This window comes from Mauremys mutica, chromosome 15 (genome assembly GCF_020497125.1).
Source record: "Mauremys mutica isolate MM-2020 ecotype Southern chromosome 15, ASM2049712v1, whole genome shotgun sequence".
In the NCBI taxonomy this organism is placed as follows: Eukaryota; Metazoa; Chordata; order Testudines; family Geoemydidae; genus Mauremys; species Mauremys mutica.
The window spans coordinates 34012780-34028936 of NC_059086.1; the positions used below are offsets into that span (position 1 = coordinate 34012780).

General features: G+C 63.1%; 1 protein-coding gene across 2 annotated transcripts; it reads left to right on the plus strand.

Moving 5' to 3' along the window:
• Positions 1–968: 968 nt before the first annotated feature.
• On the plus strand, positions 969–15616 carry TNNT1 (troponin T1, slow skeletal type). Of its 2 annotated transcripts, XM_044988613.1 has the most exons (15): positions 969–1082; positions 2137–2299; positions 4314–4367; positions 4823–4836; positions 7882–7917; positions 9491–9523; positions 12583–12604; positions 13027–13090; positions 13325–13441; positions 13773–13850; positions 13954–14064; positions 14347–14456; positions 14923–15013; positions 15179–15219; positions 15474–15616. In XM_044988613.1, exons 3-15 carry the CDS (start codon positions 4336–4338, stop codon positions 15517–15519), a joined length of 795 nt encoding a protein of 264 aa, XP_044844548.1. In that variant the 5' UTR covers positions 969–1082; positions 2137–2299; positions 4314–4335; the 3' UTR covers positions 15520–15616. The 2 variants fall into 2 exon arrangements, with proteins under 2 accessions (XP_044844548.1, XP_044844549.1); XM_044988614.1 differs by lacking the exons at positions 969–1082; positions 2137–2299 and adding an exon at positions 3700–3743.
• The last annotated feature ends 541 nt before the right edge of the window (positions 15617–16157 follow it).

A 16157-nucleotide genomic window follows, 5' to 3' on the forward strand; every position in this document is an offset into this window, starting at 1 on the left:
ATTTTACTGTTTATCTTTACCAGTGAGTTTGCCTGAAGTGTTTGGTAAATCTGCTCAGGTTTGCAAAGGCTGGTGTATGTCCACTTGCCATTGATGAAGTGGTGAACCAATTAATAAATCTGCACTGCTGGCCCTGGTCTCATCTCCCGACCCTGCCCCCAGCTGCTGGCCCTGGTCTCATCTCTCAGCCCCGCCCCAGCTGCTGGCCCTGGTCTCATCCCCCGACCCTGCCCCCAGCTGCTGGCCCTGGTCTCATCTCCCGACACTGCCCCCAGCTGCTGGCCCTGGTCTCATCCCCCGACCCTGCCCCCAGCTGCTGGCCCTGGTCTCATCCCCCGACCCTGCCCCCAGCTGCTGGCCCTGGTCTCATCCCCCGACCCTGCCCCCAGCTGCTGGCCCTGGTCTCATCCCCCGACCCTGCCCCCAGCTGCTGGCCCTGGTCTCATCTCCTGCCCCTGCCCCCAGCTGCTGGCCCTGGTCTCATCTCCCAGCCCCGCCCCAGCTGTGCCCCCCCAGCCCAACTTCCAGCCCTGCCCCTAGCTGCGGCCCCTGGCTCTTGGCTCAGCGCCCAACCACAGCTCCTGGGCTGGGGCGGGGGGGTCACGGACAGGGGTAAAGGGGGGGGTGACCTGAAAAGTTTGGGGAACTGGCATCAGGCCATTTACCATTCACAGGTTCCTGGACCCTTCACCACAAACTCCAGCTCGAACCAGAGACGCCGGAGCTGTTCCCCTGCCCGGTTCCTCTCGCCGCCAATGTCCCCCTTCGATCTCGGCATCAACCCCCGGGAACGGAGGTGGCGCATCCCCTGGCTAATCCGGTGGCGTCGGTAACGTCTCCCGAGCCGGGGAAACGCAGTCGGCGTCTCCTTCCGATTCACGAAGGCGGCGAGCGGCCGTTTCCCAGCCCGCCAGACGCGGCTCGGTTCGCTCGGTACCCGGCACGGGCCCCAAGGACCGGTTCCGCACCTTCCCACTGTGCCTCAAAAGGGGGGATTCGGGGCATTTCGCCCGCTGGCGGCTTCACCCTTCCCACAGCAGAGACAAGGGCGAGGGCGGAAGGCAAAGCAGTGTGATGCGGCGGTGGGTTTATTTCATGGGCCGCCCATTCCCAGGAAGCTCTGGGGGGGGCAGTTCGGTGGCTGGGGGGGGGGGGGTTGGCTGGCCAGGGGGGATGTGGGATGGATCTATCCCCTCCCCCCCGCCCGCCCCGCCAGACTCCCTTCTCCTCCAGCCGTGCTCCCATGGCCCAGGCGGTGCCGGTCCCGTGAGCTCACTACTCCCAGTATAGAACAAAGCTCAGAAATGTTCCCACTGCAGTGACAGGTGCACGGGGACTGGGGGTGAGATCAGGTACCTGGGGAGAGAACCCAGGAGTCCTGGCGCCCAGCCCCCCAAACTCTAACCCACCAGATCCCACTCCCCTCCCACAGCCAGGGAGAGAACCCAGGAGTCCTGGCTCCTAGCACCTCCCCTGCTCTAGCCACTAGACCCCACTCCCCTTCTGGAGCCAGGGAGAGATCCCAGGAGTCCTGGCTCCCGCCCCCCCCCCGCCCCACTGTGCCTGGGAGGCATGGATTCTTTCTACAGAATTTCCCCAACATGCTAGCCCAGCCCTGGGCTCCCCACAGCCCAGCCCTGGGCTCCCCACAGCCCTGCCGGTGCCCCTCACTCCCGATCCGCAGCCCCCTGCTAGCCCAGCCCTACCAGTGCCCCTCACTCCCGACCCCCCACCCCCGGCTATGTTTATCTCCCCTCTGACAGCTGCAGAGGCTCGGGTTACCCTGACATTTCAGCCCAGGCATCCCTGGAACAATGGACTCAGAACCCGACAGTGTCTATTCTTTCACTCTCCCCAACCTCCTGCCCTCCTTGGCGGGGGGCACTGCTGTGGGGAAGCTCGCAGCGCCTGGGGCACTGCTGTGGGGAAGCTCACAGTGCCAGGGTCCCCAGCTGGGGCACTGCTGCGGGGAAGCTCGCAGCACCGGGGTCCTCAGCTGGGGCACTGCTGCGGGGAAGCTCGCAGCACCGGGGTCCCCAGCTGGGGCACTGCTGTGGGAAGCTCAGAGCACCCCTCCAAAAATCCATCTGTCTGGTCATGTCCCCCTGGTCCTGTTCATATGAATTTTTCCCCTAGGAATTTGCCGATGACATCACGGGCGTGTCACACCCCCTCCGGCCAATCATGTGGGAGGGAGCTGGGGGGCCTGGTGTTCAGTTCCCCCTAATAAATCCCCCCCCCCCAGCGCAGAGAGCGACTGTGGAGCCTGAGGAAGCTTGAACCAACTGCCCATCCCCAGGTACCAGGGCTGGGGGGCTGGGGGGCTGCAGGGTGGGGGCCCCTGGGGGCCCCCACTGGGGGGGATTGATGGTGAAATACAGAACTGCCATAGACCCCCCCACCCCTGCCCCCAACTCACCCCTGACCTCCCCGTCCTTCCTCCTGAATGCACCCCAGAACCTTCCCCCAAGTCATGCCCTGACCCCCCAAACCTTCCCCCCAAACTCTCCCCTGACCCCTGGAACCTTCTCCCTGAACTCCCACCTGGCCCCCCAAACCCTCCCGTCACCCCAGCCCCCCCAAATCCTCCCTCCCAAAGCCACCCAACCCCCCAAACCCTCCCCCATCACCCCAGCCCCCAAATCCTCCCTCCCAAAGTCACCCCAACCCCCCAAACCCTCCCGTCACCCCAGACCCCCCAAATCCTCCCTCCCAAAGCCACCCCAACCCCCCAAACCCTCCCCCAGTCACCCCAGACCCCCCAAATCCTCCCTCCCAAAGCAACCCAACCCCCCAAACCCTCCCCCAGTCACCCCAGACCCCCCCAAATCCTCCCTCCCAAAGCCACCCCAACCCCCCAAACCCTCCCCCATCACCCCAGACCCCCCAAATCCTCCCTCCCAAAGCCTCCCAACCCCCCAAACCCTCCCCCAGTCACCCCAGACCCCCCCAAATCCTCCCTCCCAAAGCCACCCAACCCCCCAAACCCACCCCCAGTCACCCCAGCCCCCCCAACTCCTCCCTCCCAAAGCCACCCAACCCCCCAAACCCTCCCCCATCACCCCAGCCCCCCCAAATCCTCCCTCCCAAAGCCACCCCAACCCCCCAAACCCTCCCCATCACCCCAGCCCCCAAATCCTCCCTCCCAAAGCCACCCCAACCCCCCAAACCCTCCCCCAGTCACCCTGGGCCCCTCCAAATCCTCCCTCCCAAAGTCACCCCCGAACCATCCCCCCAAACTCCCCCTGACTGTTCCCCCCCAATCCGCTCCTGGCCCCCAAACCCTTCGCCGGTCACCCCTGATCCCCCCAAACTCCTCCCTGACCCCCCCAAGCCTGGCCCTCAAATTCACCCCTGAACCTGCCCCCCAGCTCACACCCGCCAGGCAGTGAGCCAGGGGGTGCAGGGGGTGCAGGGAGCCAGAGGACGGTGCCCCCAGAGACCCGGGGAGCGGAGCAGCTGCATCTCTCGGCCCGGCTGAGCCCGGGACGCTCGGCGCAGGAGTGACGGGGGGGCGGAGTGGGGGGGAGGGGGGCTGGCACAGGGCAGATCCCGGCACCTGGCTTCCCGCCCGCTCGCATTGTTATTTGGAGACACAGAGAGACAAATGCAGGAGACAATGGCAGCCAGATCCCGAAATAGCTGTGACCTTTCAGCAGCTGCCGGCTCCCCCTCCCCCCCCAGCGCACCCCGAGCTCTGAGGCCGCCCCAAGGACAGCCCAGCCCCTCACCCTGCTCCCAGGGTGCTGCCGGTGCCCCTCACTCCCGACCCGCAGCCCCCTGCTAGCCCAGCCCTGGGCTCCCCCCAGCCCTGCCGGTGCCCCTCACTCCCGACCCGCAGCCCCTGCTGGCCCAGCCCTGGGCTCCCCGCAGCCCTGCCGGTGCCCCTCACTCCCGACCCGCAGCCCCTGCCAGCCCGGCCCTGCCCCCCCTGTCCTGCCGGTGCCCCTCACTCCCGACCCGCAGCCCCTGCTGGCCCAGCCCTGGGCTCCCCCAGCCCTGCCGGTGCCCCTCACTCCCGACCCGCAGCCCCCTGCTGGCCCAGCCCTGTGCTCCCCGCAGCCCTGCCGGTGCCCCTCACTCCCGACCCGCAGCCCCTGCTGGCCCAGCCCTGGGTTCCCCCCCAGCCCTGCCGGTGCCCCTCACTCCCGACCCGCAGCCCCTGCCAGCCCAGCCCTGGGTTCCCCCCAGCCCTGCCGGTGCCCCTCACTCCCGACCCGCAGCCCCCTGCTAGCCCAGCCCTCAAATCTTCCTCCACCGAAATTCCCCCACCACCAAAGTGCTGATCTGTGTCTATTTCTTTCCACCCCCAGGTGAACCCCATCAGCCAGCACCATGTCTGATGCAGAAGAGGTGGAGTATGAGGAGTAAGTGAACGTCCCCCCCCTCCCCCAAACCAGCCAGTCCCTGCCCTGGGGCCGGATGGGAGCCGGCGCCCCCTAGAGGGGACAGGCCCCGGGCCCCATTCCCAGCCCCCCTGAGCCAGCCAGTCCCTGCCCTGGGGCTGGATGGGAGCCGGCGCCCCCTAGACGGGACAGGCTCCGGGCCCCATTCCTAGCCCCTCTGAGCCAGCCAGTCCCTGCCCTGGGGCCGGATGGAGCCGGCGCCCCCTACAGGGGAAAGGCCCCGTGACCGCCCCCCATCCCCTCGAACCAGCCAGTCCCTGCCCCGGAACTGAATTAAGTTGGGCTGCCCCATGGATCTTAACCCTGGGAAGGCCGGGGGGTCCCCGGCACACAGCAGCCCTGGATGGGTCAGGACCCAGGTCTGGTGCTGGCTACACTAATGTGCAACAAGCTTCTCTCTCTCCTTTTCTCCCCAGGGAGCAGCATGAAGGTACGTGACGCTTTCCCCCTCCCGCCGCCACAATCCGTTAATCCCTGGTCGCTGTTAATTAGCCTCTGTTAATGACTGAGGTCCTCCGCCGGCAGCGAGAGGGGAGGAAAAGACCCCAGTGGGTCAGTCTGGGGCAGGAGTCGTCTGAGCCAGTGGGGGAACGGGTGGCCAGGGAAGAGGCCCAGGCCCCCTCAGATGGGTCAGGCCAGGGGTTTCCCCAGGGCCGCCCAGAGGTGGGGGCAGGTGGGGCAATTTGCTCCAGGCCCCACAGGGGCCCCCACGAGAGTTTTTCGGGGCCCTTGGATCTGGGTCCTTCACTCACTCCGGGGGCCCCAGAAAACTCTCACGGGGCCCAGGTCCCCGGAGCTTCTTTCACTCCGGGTCTTTGGCGGCAGTTCGGCAGCGGGGAGCCCCCCGCCGCCGAAGACCCCAGGCCCCCTGAATCCTCTGGGCGGCCCTGGGTTTCCCTTCTCAGTCGCTTCACCCCCATTTGTTCTTAGGCCAACCCGGATAATCGGGTCGTGTTACAATGGACATACAGGGATTCGTCCCGCGATAGGAACCTCTTCTTACCTAACAGGGCAATAGGTACGATCTAGTGCCGTTAATAACCCAGAAATAGCCAGGCGGGTTAGTAACTTCACCCTTGTGTAGCTGCGTTAACAGACAAATAATCAACGAGAGGTGGCGCAGAACGATTTCCAAGACTAAATGATTAATCATTTTCTTGGCCTGTTTAGATTTTAATATTTAGTCTGGCTAAGAATCACGGACAATAACAGCGAGTATAATTATGATGTAAATATTTTATTATTCAAATATTGAATGATAGCAGGTTATAATTACTCTCAAGAATGGTTGGTAATTTATTCGTTATCTATCTAACGTTTACTTAGCTAATGACAGGTGGTTAATGATGTTAAAGAATCGTTAATGTAATTATTATTTAAATATTGTACGATTCAAATACGTATTGATGGAGAGGTAATTAGTATAGATGATAAATGGTTGATAATGTAATGATTCTACACAGATTTTAAGAGTCAAATATTTAATGGCAGATACTTAACAGTTATCCATAAGAAATGGTTGACCATTTATTATATACATATTTTAATATGTAAATGTCAATAACTGGTGGTTAATAATTATACATAATAATTGGCTAATCATTGATTTGCATAGTTTATATTCAAATATTTAACAACAGATGGCTAATCAATACAAATTATTACTTTATATAGATATTTAATATTGAAATGTTTACTGATGGGTGTTAATAATCAATTATAAATTCTTACTAATGTACTACATACAGACTTTAGTACTTAACGACTGAAGGTTAATAATTACCAGCCATCAGAAATTATTAATAAATACCAACATTGTTCAGCCTGATCCTTTCCCTTAAAGGCTATTTCGTATGGATGTTATTAATCATCGCTCTATTTTTTGGCTATTTATTTGACCCACAGCTTATGGCTGTCCCACTGCTATCTTGAGAGGGGCTGGGTTTAGGGGCATCATTATTAGAATCACCCTCCAACTCCCCTTTAATTTTTAAATTTCTGTCTGCAGACAAATATTGGTAGGGCCCGCCCTCTTAAAGGGAAAGTCACCATCCGACATGGACTCTGCAGATTTATCAGCCCCTAAAACAGGATGGCAAAGTGGCTTCCCTATGCCCCACCCCCAACTCCCCTTTAATGTTTCAATTTCTGTCTGCAGACAAGTATTTGTAGGGTCCGCCTTCTTAAAGGGCAAGTCTGCTTGGCCAGGAATCCTCCGTCTTTCACAGACTTAGCTGCTCTTCTGAATGGAATCAGGGGTGGGGTGGGGGGGCTTACGCCCCTGCCCCCGTTCCCCTTTAAATCATCACATTTGTGTCTGAAGTCAAATATGCTCTGGGTCTGGCCCCGGCGTGAGGGGGAGAGGGAAGGGGGTGGGGTGATGGATGAAGGGGAAGGGGGAGGGAGGGAGGAGGGGTGGAGGGTCCCAGCTCCCTCACCCCCACATCTGTCTCTGACCATCTGTCTTTTCCCCCGCAAGAGGAGGCGACCGCAGGGGAAGGGACGGAGCCACCGGCTTCCTGGCCGGGGCTATCACAGCCTCGGGGTGACCCTGCAAGGCCTGGTTCCCCCCCCCCACCGCCTCACCCCCAAAAACCCCTCCCCCTGTGACCGGCTGCCTGGATGGGCCGCACAGAGAAGGTGACCCTCAGGGCAGCCGACCCCCCCCCCCCCCCGGCCATCCAAACTGGTGGTTTACAATCAGATTCACCAAGCCAGTAACGGACCAGGCCGGTTACCCCGAAGCCGAACGCTGTCCCCATCCAGTCAGCCCAATCAAATACAGCGAGAGGTTATTCAAAACCCCATTTCACCCTGGGTGAGGTCCCTTCTAATCCCAAAGAATGAGACACAATCGCTCCCCAGTCAATGAATATTTCAGATCTCCCCCCCCCCACCCAAACACACACTCAGGGCCAATCCTCCATCCCAAAACCTGAGACTGCTTAGGAAAAATAAGAGACAAGGTTCCCAAAGGGTGAACTGCGGGTTTCGAGGACAGATGAGGACCAGGGCGTTATTACATCACACATCCCGTCTGGCAGATAAGATTTGCTCTCCAAGTCACTAGTAGCCAGCGACGGAGCATTAGGGGTCAGGAACGGGATGGTTGCAGCGTCCACCAGCTAATTCGATCCCACCGGTAGCTTGCAGTAAACGGAGACACATTTAGCAGCTGCTCTTTGAGTCTCTAACAGTGCTGGCGAACAAGGCTCCTCAACACGGCTCTGATACCTGTCTACCAGGAATGGCCTTGTTCACCGTGGCTGTGCCCTTTTGAAACATCCTTAAGGGTTACTTTCAGGTCACCCAGCCTGATGATTTGTTTAATCTTCTGTTGCCCGGCGTTACACCCCCCCAACCTTCCCCCCAGACACCCTCCCGCGACTCCTGCAATCTGCCCCCTGAGATGGGACCCCAGGAACACAGAGCCCAGCACTAACCCCTCACTCTCTTTCTTTTTCTCTCTCTGAAGAAGAGGAACAGGCTGAGCAGGCCGAGGAGGAGGAAGGTGAGACGGCTGCACACAGCTGCCCTTCCCCGTGCCGCGGGGACCCCCCTCTTTCCTCTAGGTCACCAGGAGCAGAGACCTCACAGCCCGGCTGGAATCAGGAAGAAGCAACTTGATGGGAGTGGAGGCTAGGGGTAGAATGGGGCGGGGGTGGCGGCTGGGGGCCAGGACTCCTGGGTTCTCTCCCCGGCTCTGGGAGGGAAGTGGGAACTAGTGGGGAGAGCGGTGGGGCTGGGAGCCAGGACTCCTGGGTTCTCTCCCCGGCTCTGGAAGGGAAGTGGGAACTAGTGGGTAGAGCAGGGGGGACTGGGGGCCAGGACTCCTGGGTTCTGTTCCCATCATGTTTGTTCTCTCATCCATGTTAGGTTTCTCTTCACAGGCTTCCTCCTTTCTGGTTTGTCGGCTGAAGGGTTTTTCCTCCCCTGGGGGCGGGGTGGCCGTGGGGGTATCAGCCAGGGTGGGGGCAGCACGGAGGATGCCTGTGTTAGAGTCAGGCGTGTACCTGACCTAGGACACCCCCACACTGCATCACTGCAGTGCCCTTCCCCCCTCCCCCAACTGCATCACTGCAGGGCCCTTCCCCCACAGCGACCCACTGCATCTCTGTCCCGTCCCCCCGCATCACTGCCCCCACTGCATCACTGCAGGGTCCTTCTCCCTTCACCCCCCACCATTGTGTCACGGGAGGGCCCTTCCCCCACAGCCCCCCACTGCATCATTGCCCCCCCTGCATCACTGCCCCCACTGCATCACTGCAGGATCTTTCTCCCCTCACCCCCCACTGCAACACTGCAGGGCCCTTTCCCCTCCCCCATTGCATCATTGCAGGGCCCTTCCCCCACAGCAGCCCACTGCATCTCTGCCCCCCCCCACTGCATCACTGCCCTCCCCACTGCATCACTGCAGGGTCCTTCTCCCTTCACCCATCACTGCAGGGCCCTTCCCCCACAGCCACCCACTGCATCTCTGGCCCCCCACTGCATCACTGCCCCCACTGCATCACTGCCCTCCCCACTGCATCACTGCAGGGTTCTTTTCCCTTCACCCATCACTGCAGGGCCCTTCCCCCACAGCCACCCACTGCATCTCGGCCCCTCCCACTGCATCACTGCCCCCACTGCATCACTGCAGGGTCCTTCTCCCCTCACCCCCCTAACTGCATCATTCCAGGGCCCTTCACTCCCCCCTCACTGTGTCACTACAGGGCCCTTTCCCCATCACTGCCCCCCACTGCAGGGTCCTTCTCCCCGCACGCCCCCACGGCATCATTTTCCCTCTCCTCTCATATCCCAGCCCCCTCCGCATGTGTTGGGGGGGCACATTGTGATCTCACCAGGGTGGGGGAGGGAGATGGGCAGGGACATTGGAAGGGGGGGCAGAGGGGGCAGTTCCCCCCCCCACTAACGAGTAACCGGATTTAATGGGCCCCCACCCGAGCTGCCTTGGTTTAACTGCCTCTCCGTTTCTCTCCCGCACTCGCTCCCCCCTCCCCAATCTCTCCTCCCCCTCCCCCAACCTTCCCTCCCCCTCCCCCATACCTGTCCTTAACCCCCCGCCCCATGGCTGTGTGCAGTGTCTGAGGAACCCCAGCCGGCCGCAGACCCAGGTATTTTCCTGCTTCGCTTCCTCCTTGGAGAAATACCCCTGAGGTGGGGGCTCCCATGGGGCGCCACCCTGCCCCCACCCTGCTGAGGGTGGGGGGGGTGCCAGCACAGCGGGGGATGGGCAGAGCTGGGCTGGGCCCCCCCAGGGTAAATCACCCCCCAGGACCTGGGCCTCTCCCCTCCCCCCATCTGTCCGTCCGCACTGTCCAGTCCCCAGAAGGGGCAGTTACAGGTGGCTGGACACGGGGGTGGCTGGACAGACACAGGGGGTGTATGTGGATGGAGGGATATAGATGGGGGGTGGCTGGGGGTGGATAGAGGAAGGTGGCTGGGGGTGGCTGGATGGGGGGTGGCTGGGGGTGGCTAGAGGTGGGTGGCTGGATGGGGGTGGATAGACGGGGTGGCTGGATGGGTACTGGCCTAGGATGGATAGAGGGGGGTGGCTGGGGGTGAATAGAAGAAGGTGGCTGGGGTTGTCTAGAGGGGGGTGGCTGGATGAGAGTGGCTGGGGGTGAATAGAGGGGGGTGGCTGGATGGGGGTGGATGGGGGTGAATAGAGGGGGGTGGATAGAGGGGGTGGCTGGATGGGGGTGGAAAGAGGGGGTGGCTGGATGGTGGCTGGATGGGGGTGGATAGAGGGGGTGGCTGGATGGGGGTGGATAGAGGGGGTGGCTGGGATGGGGGTGGAAAGAGGGGGTGGCTGGATGGGGGTGGAAAGAGGGGGTGGCTGGATGGGGGTGGTTGGAGGTAGATAGAGGGGGTGGCTGGGGGTGAATAGAGGGGGGTGGATAGAGGGGGTGGCTGGGGGTGGATAGAGGGGGGTGGATAGAGGGGGTGGCTGGGGGTGAATAGAGGGGGTTGATAGAGGGGGTGGCTGGGGGTGAATTCAGGGGGGTGGATAGAGGGGGTGGCGGGGGGAGAATAGAGGGGGGTGGATAGAGGGGGTGGCTGGGGGTGGATAGAGGGGGTGGCATCGCGTGAATAGAGGGGGGTGGATAGAGGGGGTGGGATGGGGTGTGTAGCTGGGGGGGGATAGAGGGGGTGGCGGGGGGTGGCTAGAGGGGGGGGGATAGAGGGGGTGGCTGGGTGTGAATAGAGGGGGTGGCTGGGGGTGAATAGAGGGGGGTGGATTGAGGGGGTGGCTGGATGGGGGATGGCTGGAGGTAGATAGATGGGGGTGGCTGGATGGGGGTGGATAGAGGGGGTGGCTGGATGGGGGTGGCTGGAGGTAGATAGAGGGGGTGGCTGGGGGTGAATAGAGGGGGGTGGATAGAGGGGGTGGCTGGATGGGGGATGGCTGGAGGTAGATAGATGGGGGTGGCTGGATGGGGGTGGATAGAGGGGGTGGCTGGATGGGGGTGGCTGGAGGTAGATAGAGGGGGTGGCTGGGGGTGAATAGAGGGGGGTGGATAGAGGGGGTGGCTGGGGGTGAATAGAGGGGGGTGGATAGAGGGGGTGGCTGGGGGTGAATAGAGGGGGGTGGATAGAGGGGGTGGCTGGATGGGGGTGGCTGGAGGTAGATAGAGGGGGTGGCTGGGGGTGAATAGAGGGGGGTGGATGGAGGGGGTGGCTGGGGGTGGATAGAAATTGCTGGTTATTGGCATGGGGGGAGGGCGCCACCTAGAGGCCGGAGATCCCTGCACCCCAGTGACTGACACCTCCACCCTCCCACTCTAGCCTGGTCCCTGGGTCCCTGGCAGCCCCCCATCCCCAGCTCTGCCCGGGGCACCCCCCCCCCATATGTTTCTCTCTATATCGCAGCCCGGGGGCTGGGGCGGGTGGTAAATCCCGCCTGGGCCGGGCTGGGCTGGGATATAGACGTGGGCTCCTGCAAACCCGGGGTGCGTGGCCGGCCGGCTGGTGCGGGTCCCGATACATGGGCGGTGGGGCCCGTGCCCCCCATGTATCCGTGCCGAGTCCGGGGTGCAGCCTGGGGCCGGGCGGGAAGAACGTATCTATACGCCCAGCGGCTGTATGGGATACAGTTCGGTTCCCGGGTGCATGGCCGTGACCCAAATATACATTCACGGGGCTCTGTTGTCACGGGGGAAGGTCTGAGCCCAGCTTCCCCAGGGTCAATCCGGAGTCACTCCTGTTCCCAATGGGGTCAAAACTGGAATCTGAGCTCAGCTCTCCTGGGTCAACCTGGAGTCACTCCTGTTCCCAATGGGGTCAAAACTGGAATCTGAGCCCAGCTTCCCCAGGGTCAATCCCGGGTCACTCCTGTTCCCGATGAGGTCAGGACTAGATTCGGATCTCAGTCCTGTCCCCCACCCCCGAATCCAGAGTCACTCCTGTTCACAGTGGGGTCAGGGCTGGATTCTGATCTTAGCTCCCCACAGGTCCATCCAGAGTCACCCCTGACTGCACTGGGGAGGAGGAGGCTGGAAGGGGAGCTGCTGGGGGGGGGGGCGCTGAATGTATATGAGCCTCTATCCGTAGAGAGACACGGCAGCCGCCGAGTTCGCTTGCCTCTAAAACTACTCACGAGAGACACAGTCTGGTCCCCTGGGGTGGGGGAGCCCCCCCCACTGCTGGCCCCTTCCTGGGGCCCCGTCCTCCTCACCCCCCTTCTCTAACCCTTTACTTGGTCCATTGGAAGGACATTTTTGCTCGTCCCCCTGGCTTCCTCCAGCATCGTCCTCCCCCAAACCCTTCTCCGTGGCTAACGTTATGACACCCCCCTTGGATCTCCGGTGCCGCTCCCTGCACCCCACTTTGCAGCCCCCCACTCCTCATGGATTTTCTTCTCTTCTTCAGGGATACATTTTTTTTCCTCCTTTTTTTTTTTCCTTCCTTTTTTTTATTCAACAGCCAGGACTCTCTCCTCCTCGTCGGGGGGGGGGGGGTATCTGTCCATGGATCCCCCCACATCAATTCTCCCCCCCCCCTTATGAAGGTACCCTGACATCTGAACTGGAGACAGGTGGAGCATATCAGGGGCTTTCTTGCTAAGAGGTTTTTGGGGTGTCGTCCCCCCCGGATCTCCCTAATTCCCCCCCCCCACATAAACTGTTTCCCGATCTCTCTAATAACAATGTTTCTCTTGTTCTCTTCACAGAAGAGGAGCGTCCCAAACCCAGGTAACTGCGGTGCCCATGAGGAGGGGGGTAAGATGGGGGATCCCCCACAAGTCAGAGCAGGGAACCCCACAACCTGGGCAGGAGTGCTGTCCCAATGCACTGAGCGACTCAGCCCCCGCGCCCCACCCCAGAGGGGCCGCGTCCCAGCGTCGGGCGAGGGGTCCCTGTGTGCCCAGCCCCCGCGCCCCACCCCAGAGGGGCCGCGTCCCAGCGTCGGGCGAGGGGGTCCCTGTGTGCCCAGCCCCCGCGCCCCACCCCAGAGGGGCCGCGTCCCAGCGTCGGGCGAGGGGTCCCTGTGTGCCCAGCCCCCGCGCCCCACCCCAGAGGGGCCACGTCCCAGCCCCGGGAGGGGTCTGAACTTGTAACAGTCGAGCGTGAATCTCTTTCCTCTTTGTCGTGTTTCTTATCCCTCTCCCCCGCAGCAGGCCGCTAGTTCCCCAGCTGGCTCCCCCGAAGATCCCCGATGGGGAGAGAGTGGACTTTGATGTGAGTATCGTAAGAAAGATCCTGCTGGGCTGCGGGGGGTGGGATGGGGTCAGCAGGGGGCGCTGGGCTGCGGGGGATGGGGCGGGGGGGCTCAGCAGGGGGCGCTGTGTTGTGGGGAGAAAAGCTGGGGGCTCAGCAGGGGGCGCTGGGCTGTGAGGGACCGGGCGCTCAGCGGGGGGAGCTCCCCCCCACGTGGGGTGCCCCCCAGCTCACACACTCTCTCTGCCCCCCCAGGACATTCACCGCAAGCGCATGGAGAAGGACCTGCTGGAGCTGCAGACGCTCATCGATGTGCACTTCGAGCAGAGGAAGAAGGAGGAGGAGGAGCTCATCGGCTTGATGGAGAGAATTGTGGGTCCTGGGGCGCACGGTGGGGGGGATTTGTGGGTGTGGGGGGGCAGGGCAGGGAATTGTAGGTCCAGTGGGGGGCGTGCCAGGTGGATTGTGGGTATGGGGGGGCAGGGCAGGGAATTGTGGGTACCGGGAGTGTGTGTACCAGGCGGATTGTGGGTGTGGGGGGGCAGGGCAGGGAATTGTAGGTCCAGTGGGGGGCGTGCCAGGTGGATTGTGGGTGTGGGGGGTAGGGAACCAATCGTGGGTTCCAGGGAAGAGGTGGGGCCGGCCGGGGGGGGGGGCTGCGGGTGACCAGCCGTGCCCTGACCCGTCCCCGGGCCCGTGGCAGGAGCGCCGCCGAGCGGAACGGAACGAGCAGGTGCGGTTCCGGACCGAGAAGGAGCGGGAACGCCAGGCCAAGCTAGCGGTGAGTTCCCCCACGTCCCCCCACCCTGGGCTGGGGGGGGTTGTTCCCTCCAGTCTGTACCCCCGCAGCCGCACGGCTGACAGCTCTGCTCCCCCCCATGCAGGAAGAGAAGCTGCGCAAGGAGGAGGAGGAGGCCAAGAAACGGGCCGAAGACGACGCCAAGAAGAAGAAGGTTCTGTCCACCATGCCGCATTTCGGGGGCTATCTGGTCAAGGTGAGGTGGGGGCAGGGAGGGGGTGGGGGGGAGAGAGGTTGGACAGGGACACTGGATGGGGGGGGCGCTGTGCTGCAGGGATCGGGGTGTGGACTCAGGGCTGGCCCCCTTGCTGCCGTACGGGGAGTGGTCTGAAAATCACCAGCTGCCCCCCCCCAGAGGCAGCCGCATCTCAGCGCCGGGCGAGGGGTCCCGCTATAACCAGCCCCCTGAGCCCGACCCCGGAGGGCCCGGCTCTGGAGGGAGCCCGTGTTGACATGACCCCCGTGCCCTGTTTGCCAGGCCGAGCAGAAGCGGGGCAAGCGGCAGACGGGGCGGGAGATGAAGAACCGGATCTTGGCCGAGCGACGGAAGCCCCTAAACATCGATAGCATGCGGGAGGATGAGCTGAGGTACGGGGGGGGGGGGGGCGCTCAGGGGACTTCATTTCCCATGATGCTCTGTGCTTGGCTCCCATTTCCCATGATCCCTTGGGGTTAGCAACCCTGGCTACCCCTTGGCCATCTATGGTCCCATTTTCCATGATGCTCTGCACTTGGTTCTCACGTCCCATAATCCCTTGGGGTTAGCAACCCGATCCGCGACTGTGGTCACCTGTGTCCATTTCCCTGGATGCTCTGCTCTTTGTTCCCATGAGCCCCTGGGGCTAGCAACCACTGCTACCTAGGCTGTCTATGCCCTCCTTTCCCATGATGCTCTGCGCTTTGTTCCCATGAGCCCCTGGGGCGAGCGAGCGCCGCTACCTCGGGTGGCGCATGCCTCCCGGTTCCCGGGGCGCTCTGGGTGTGAGCACCCCGGGTGGGCGGGGGGCTGGCTAGCGGCCCCCGGTCCTGACAGCGCCTCCTTCTGGCCCCACAGGGAGAAGGCCAAGGAGCTGCACGACTGGATCCACCAGCTGGAGTCGGAGAAGTTTGACCTCACGGAGAAACTCAAGCGCCAGAAATACGAGGTGAGAGAACGGGGCAGGGGAGCCTTTCCCCTCTAGGGGGCGCCGGCTCCCATACAACCCCGGGGTGGGGCATTGGCTGGCTCCGGGGGGCGGGGGGAGGTGAGCGGTGGGGGAAACTGAGGCTGACCCCGCTGGGTAATAACTGGCTCTTCCACCCCTCTGCAGATTAACATCCTTTACAACAGCATCAGCCACGCCCAGAAATTGTGAGTAGCCTCCGCTGTATCCATCTCCCCCGCTTGGGAGGGGGGTTGGGGTCCTGGTCCAGAGACCAACCCCCCCAAATCCTTCTCCCCCCCTTGCGGGAGTGGGGGGCAGCGCTGGGCCGTGGGGGAGGGGCGGGAGGAATGCTGAGACCAGCTGGCCTGGGCCGGGCCCGCGGGGGGGGGGACACTGGGGGGGGCGAATCTGGGGGGCTGCTGACGCCTTTTCTCACCCGCCCCCCCCCTTCTCTCCGCAGCAAGAAGGGGGCCCCCAAGGGCCGCCTGGGCGGCCGCTGGAAATGAGCCCGGAGACGGAGCAGCCTCGGCCCCCCCGCGGACCCCCCCCCCGGCCCACGCCGCCCCTCAGCGGGGGGGGAGGAGCCCCCCCTCCCGCCGCCCCGCGCAATAAACCGGCCTCTCGCCCGCCCGCACCGGCGCCGCCTCCGTGTGTTTTGTGGGGGGGGCGAAGGGGGCTGGAGAATGACCCGCCCCGCGCGGCAACCCACGTGCTCGGGCCCCCCCGCGATGTGAGTGGGGGCGGGACTCTCCCAAGCCCCGCCCACAAAGGGCGTCCCGCCCACTCGGGTGCGGCCATAGGGAGCAGATGCGGGGGGGGGGGAGTGTCCTGGGCAGGCCCCGCCCCGCGCTGAACAGACTCCATTTCCCATGAGCCCCAACGGAAACCGGCGAGGGGGCGGGGCCAGGCGGGAGGGAGCGGGGTACGGGTGCCGTGGAGGGGGCGGGGCCAGGGCTAGGCGGGAGGGGCCGGGGTACGGAAGCCGGCGAGGGGGCGGGGCCAGGGCTAGGCGGGAGGGGGCGGGGTACGGGTGCCGGGGAGGGGCCAGGGCCGGACGGAAGCCGGCGGCGGGAGGGGGCGGGGTACGGGTGCCGGGGAGGGGGCGGGGCCAGGGCTAGGCGGGAGGGGGCGGGGTACGGAAGCT

What these genes read in the sequence shown, in the direction of transcription:
- TNNT1 (XM_044988613.1), top strand. Translation starts at nt 4,336, where the DNA reads ATGTCTGATGCAGAAGAGGTGGAGTATGAGGA. An exon ending in AACGCCAGGCCAAGCTAGCG is followed by an intron (nt 13,851 to 13,953) that starts GTGAGTTCCCCC and finishes CCCCCCATGCAG; the next exon opens with GAAGAGAAGCTGCGCAAGGA. An exon ending in TCGGGGGCTATCTGGTCAAG is followed by an intron (nt 14,065 to 14,346) that starts GTGAGGTGGGGG and finishes CCTGTTTGCCAG; the next exon opens with GCCGAGCAGAAGCGGGGCAA.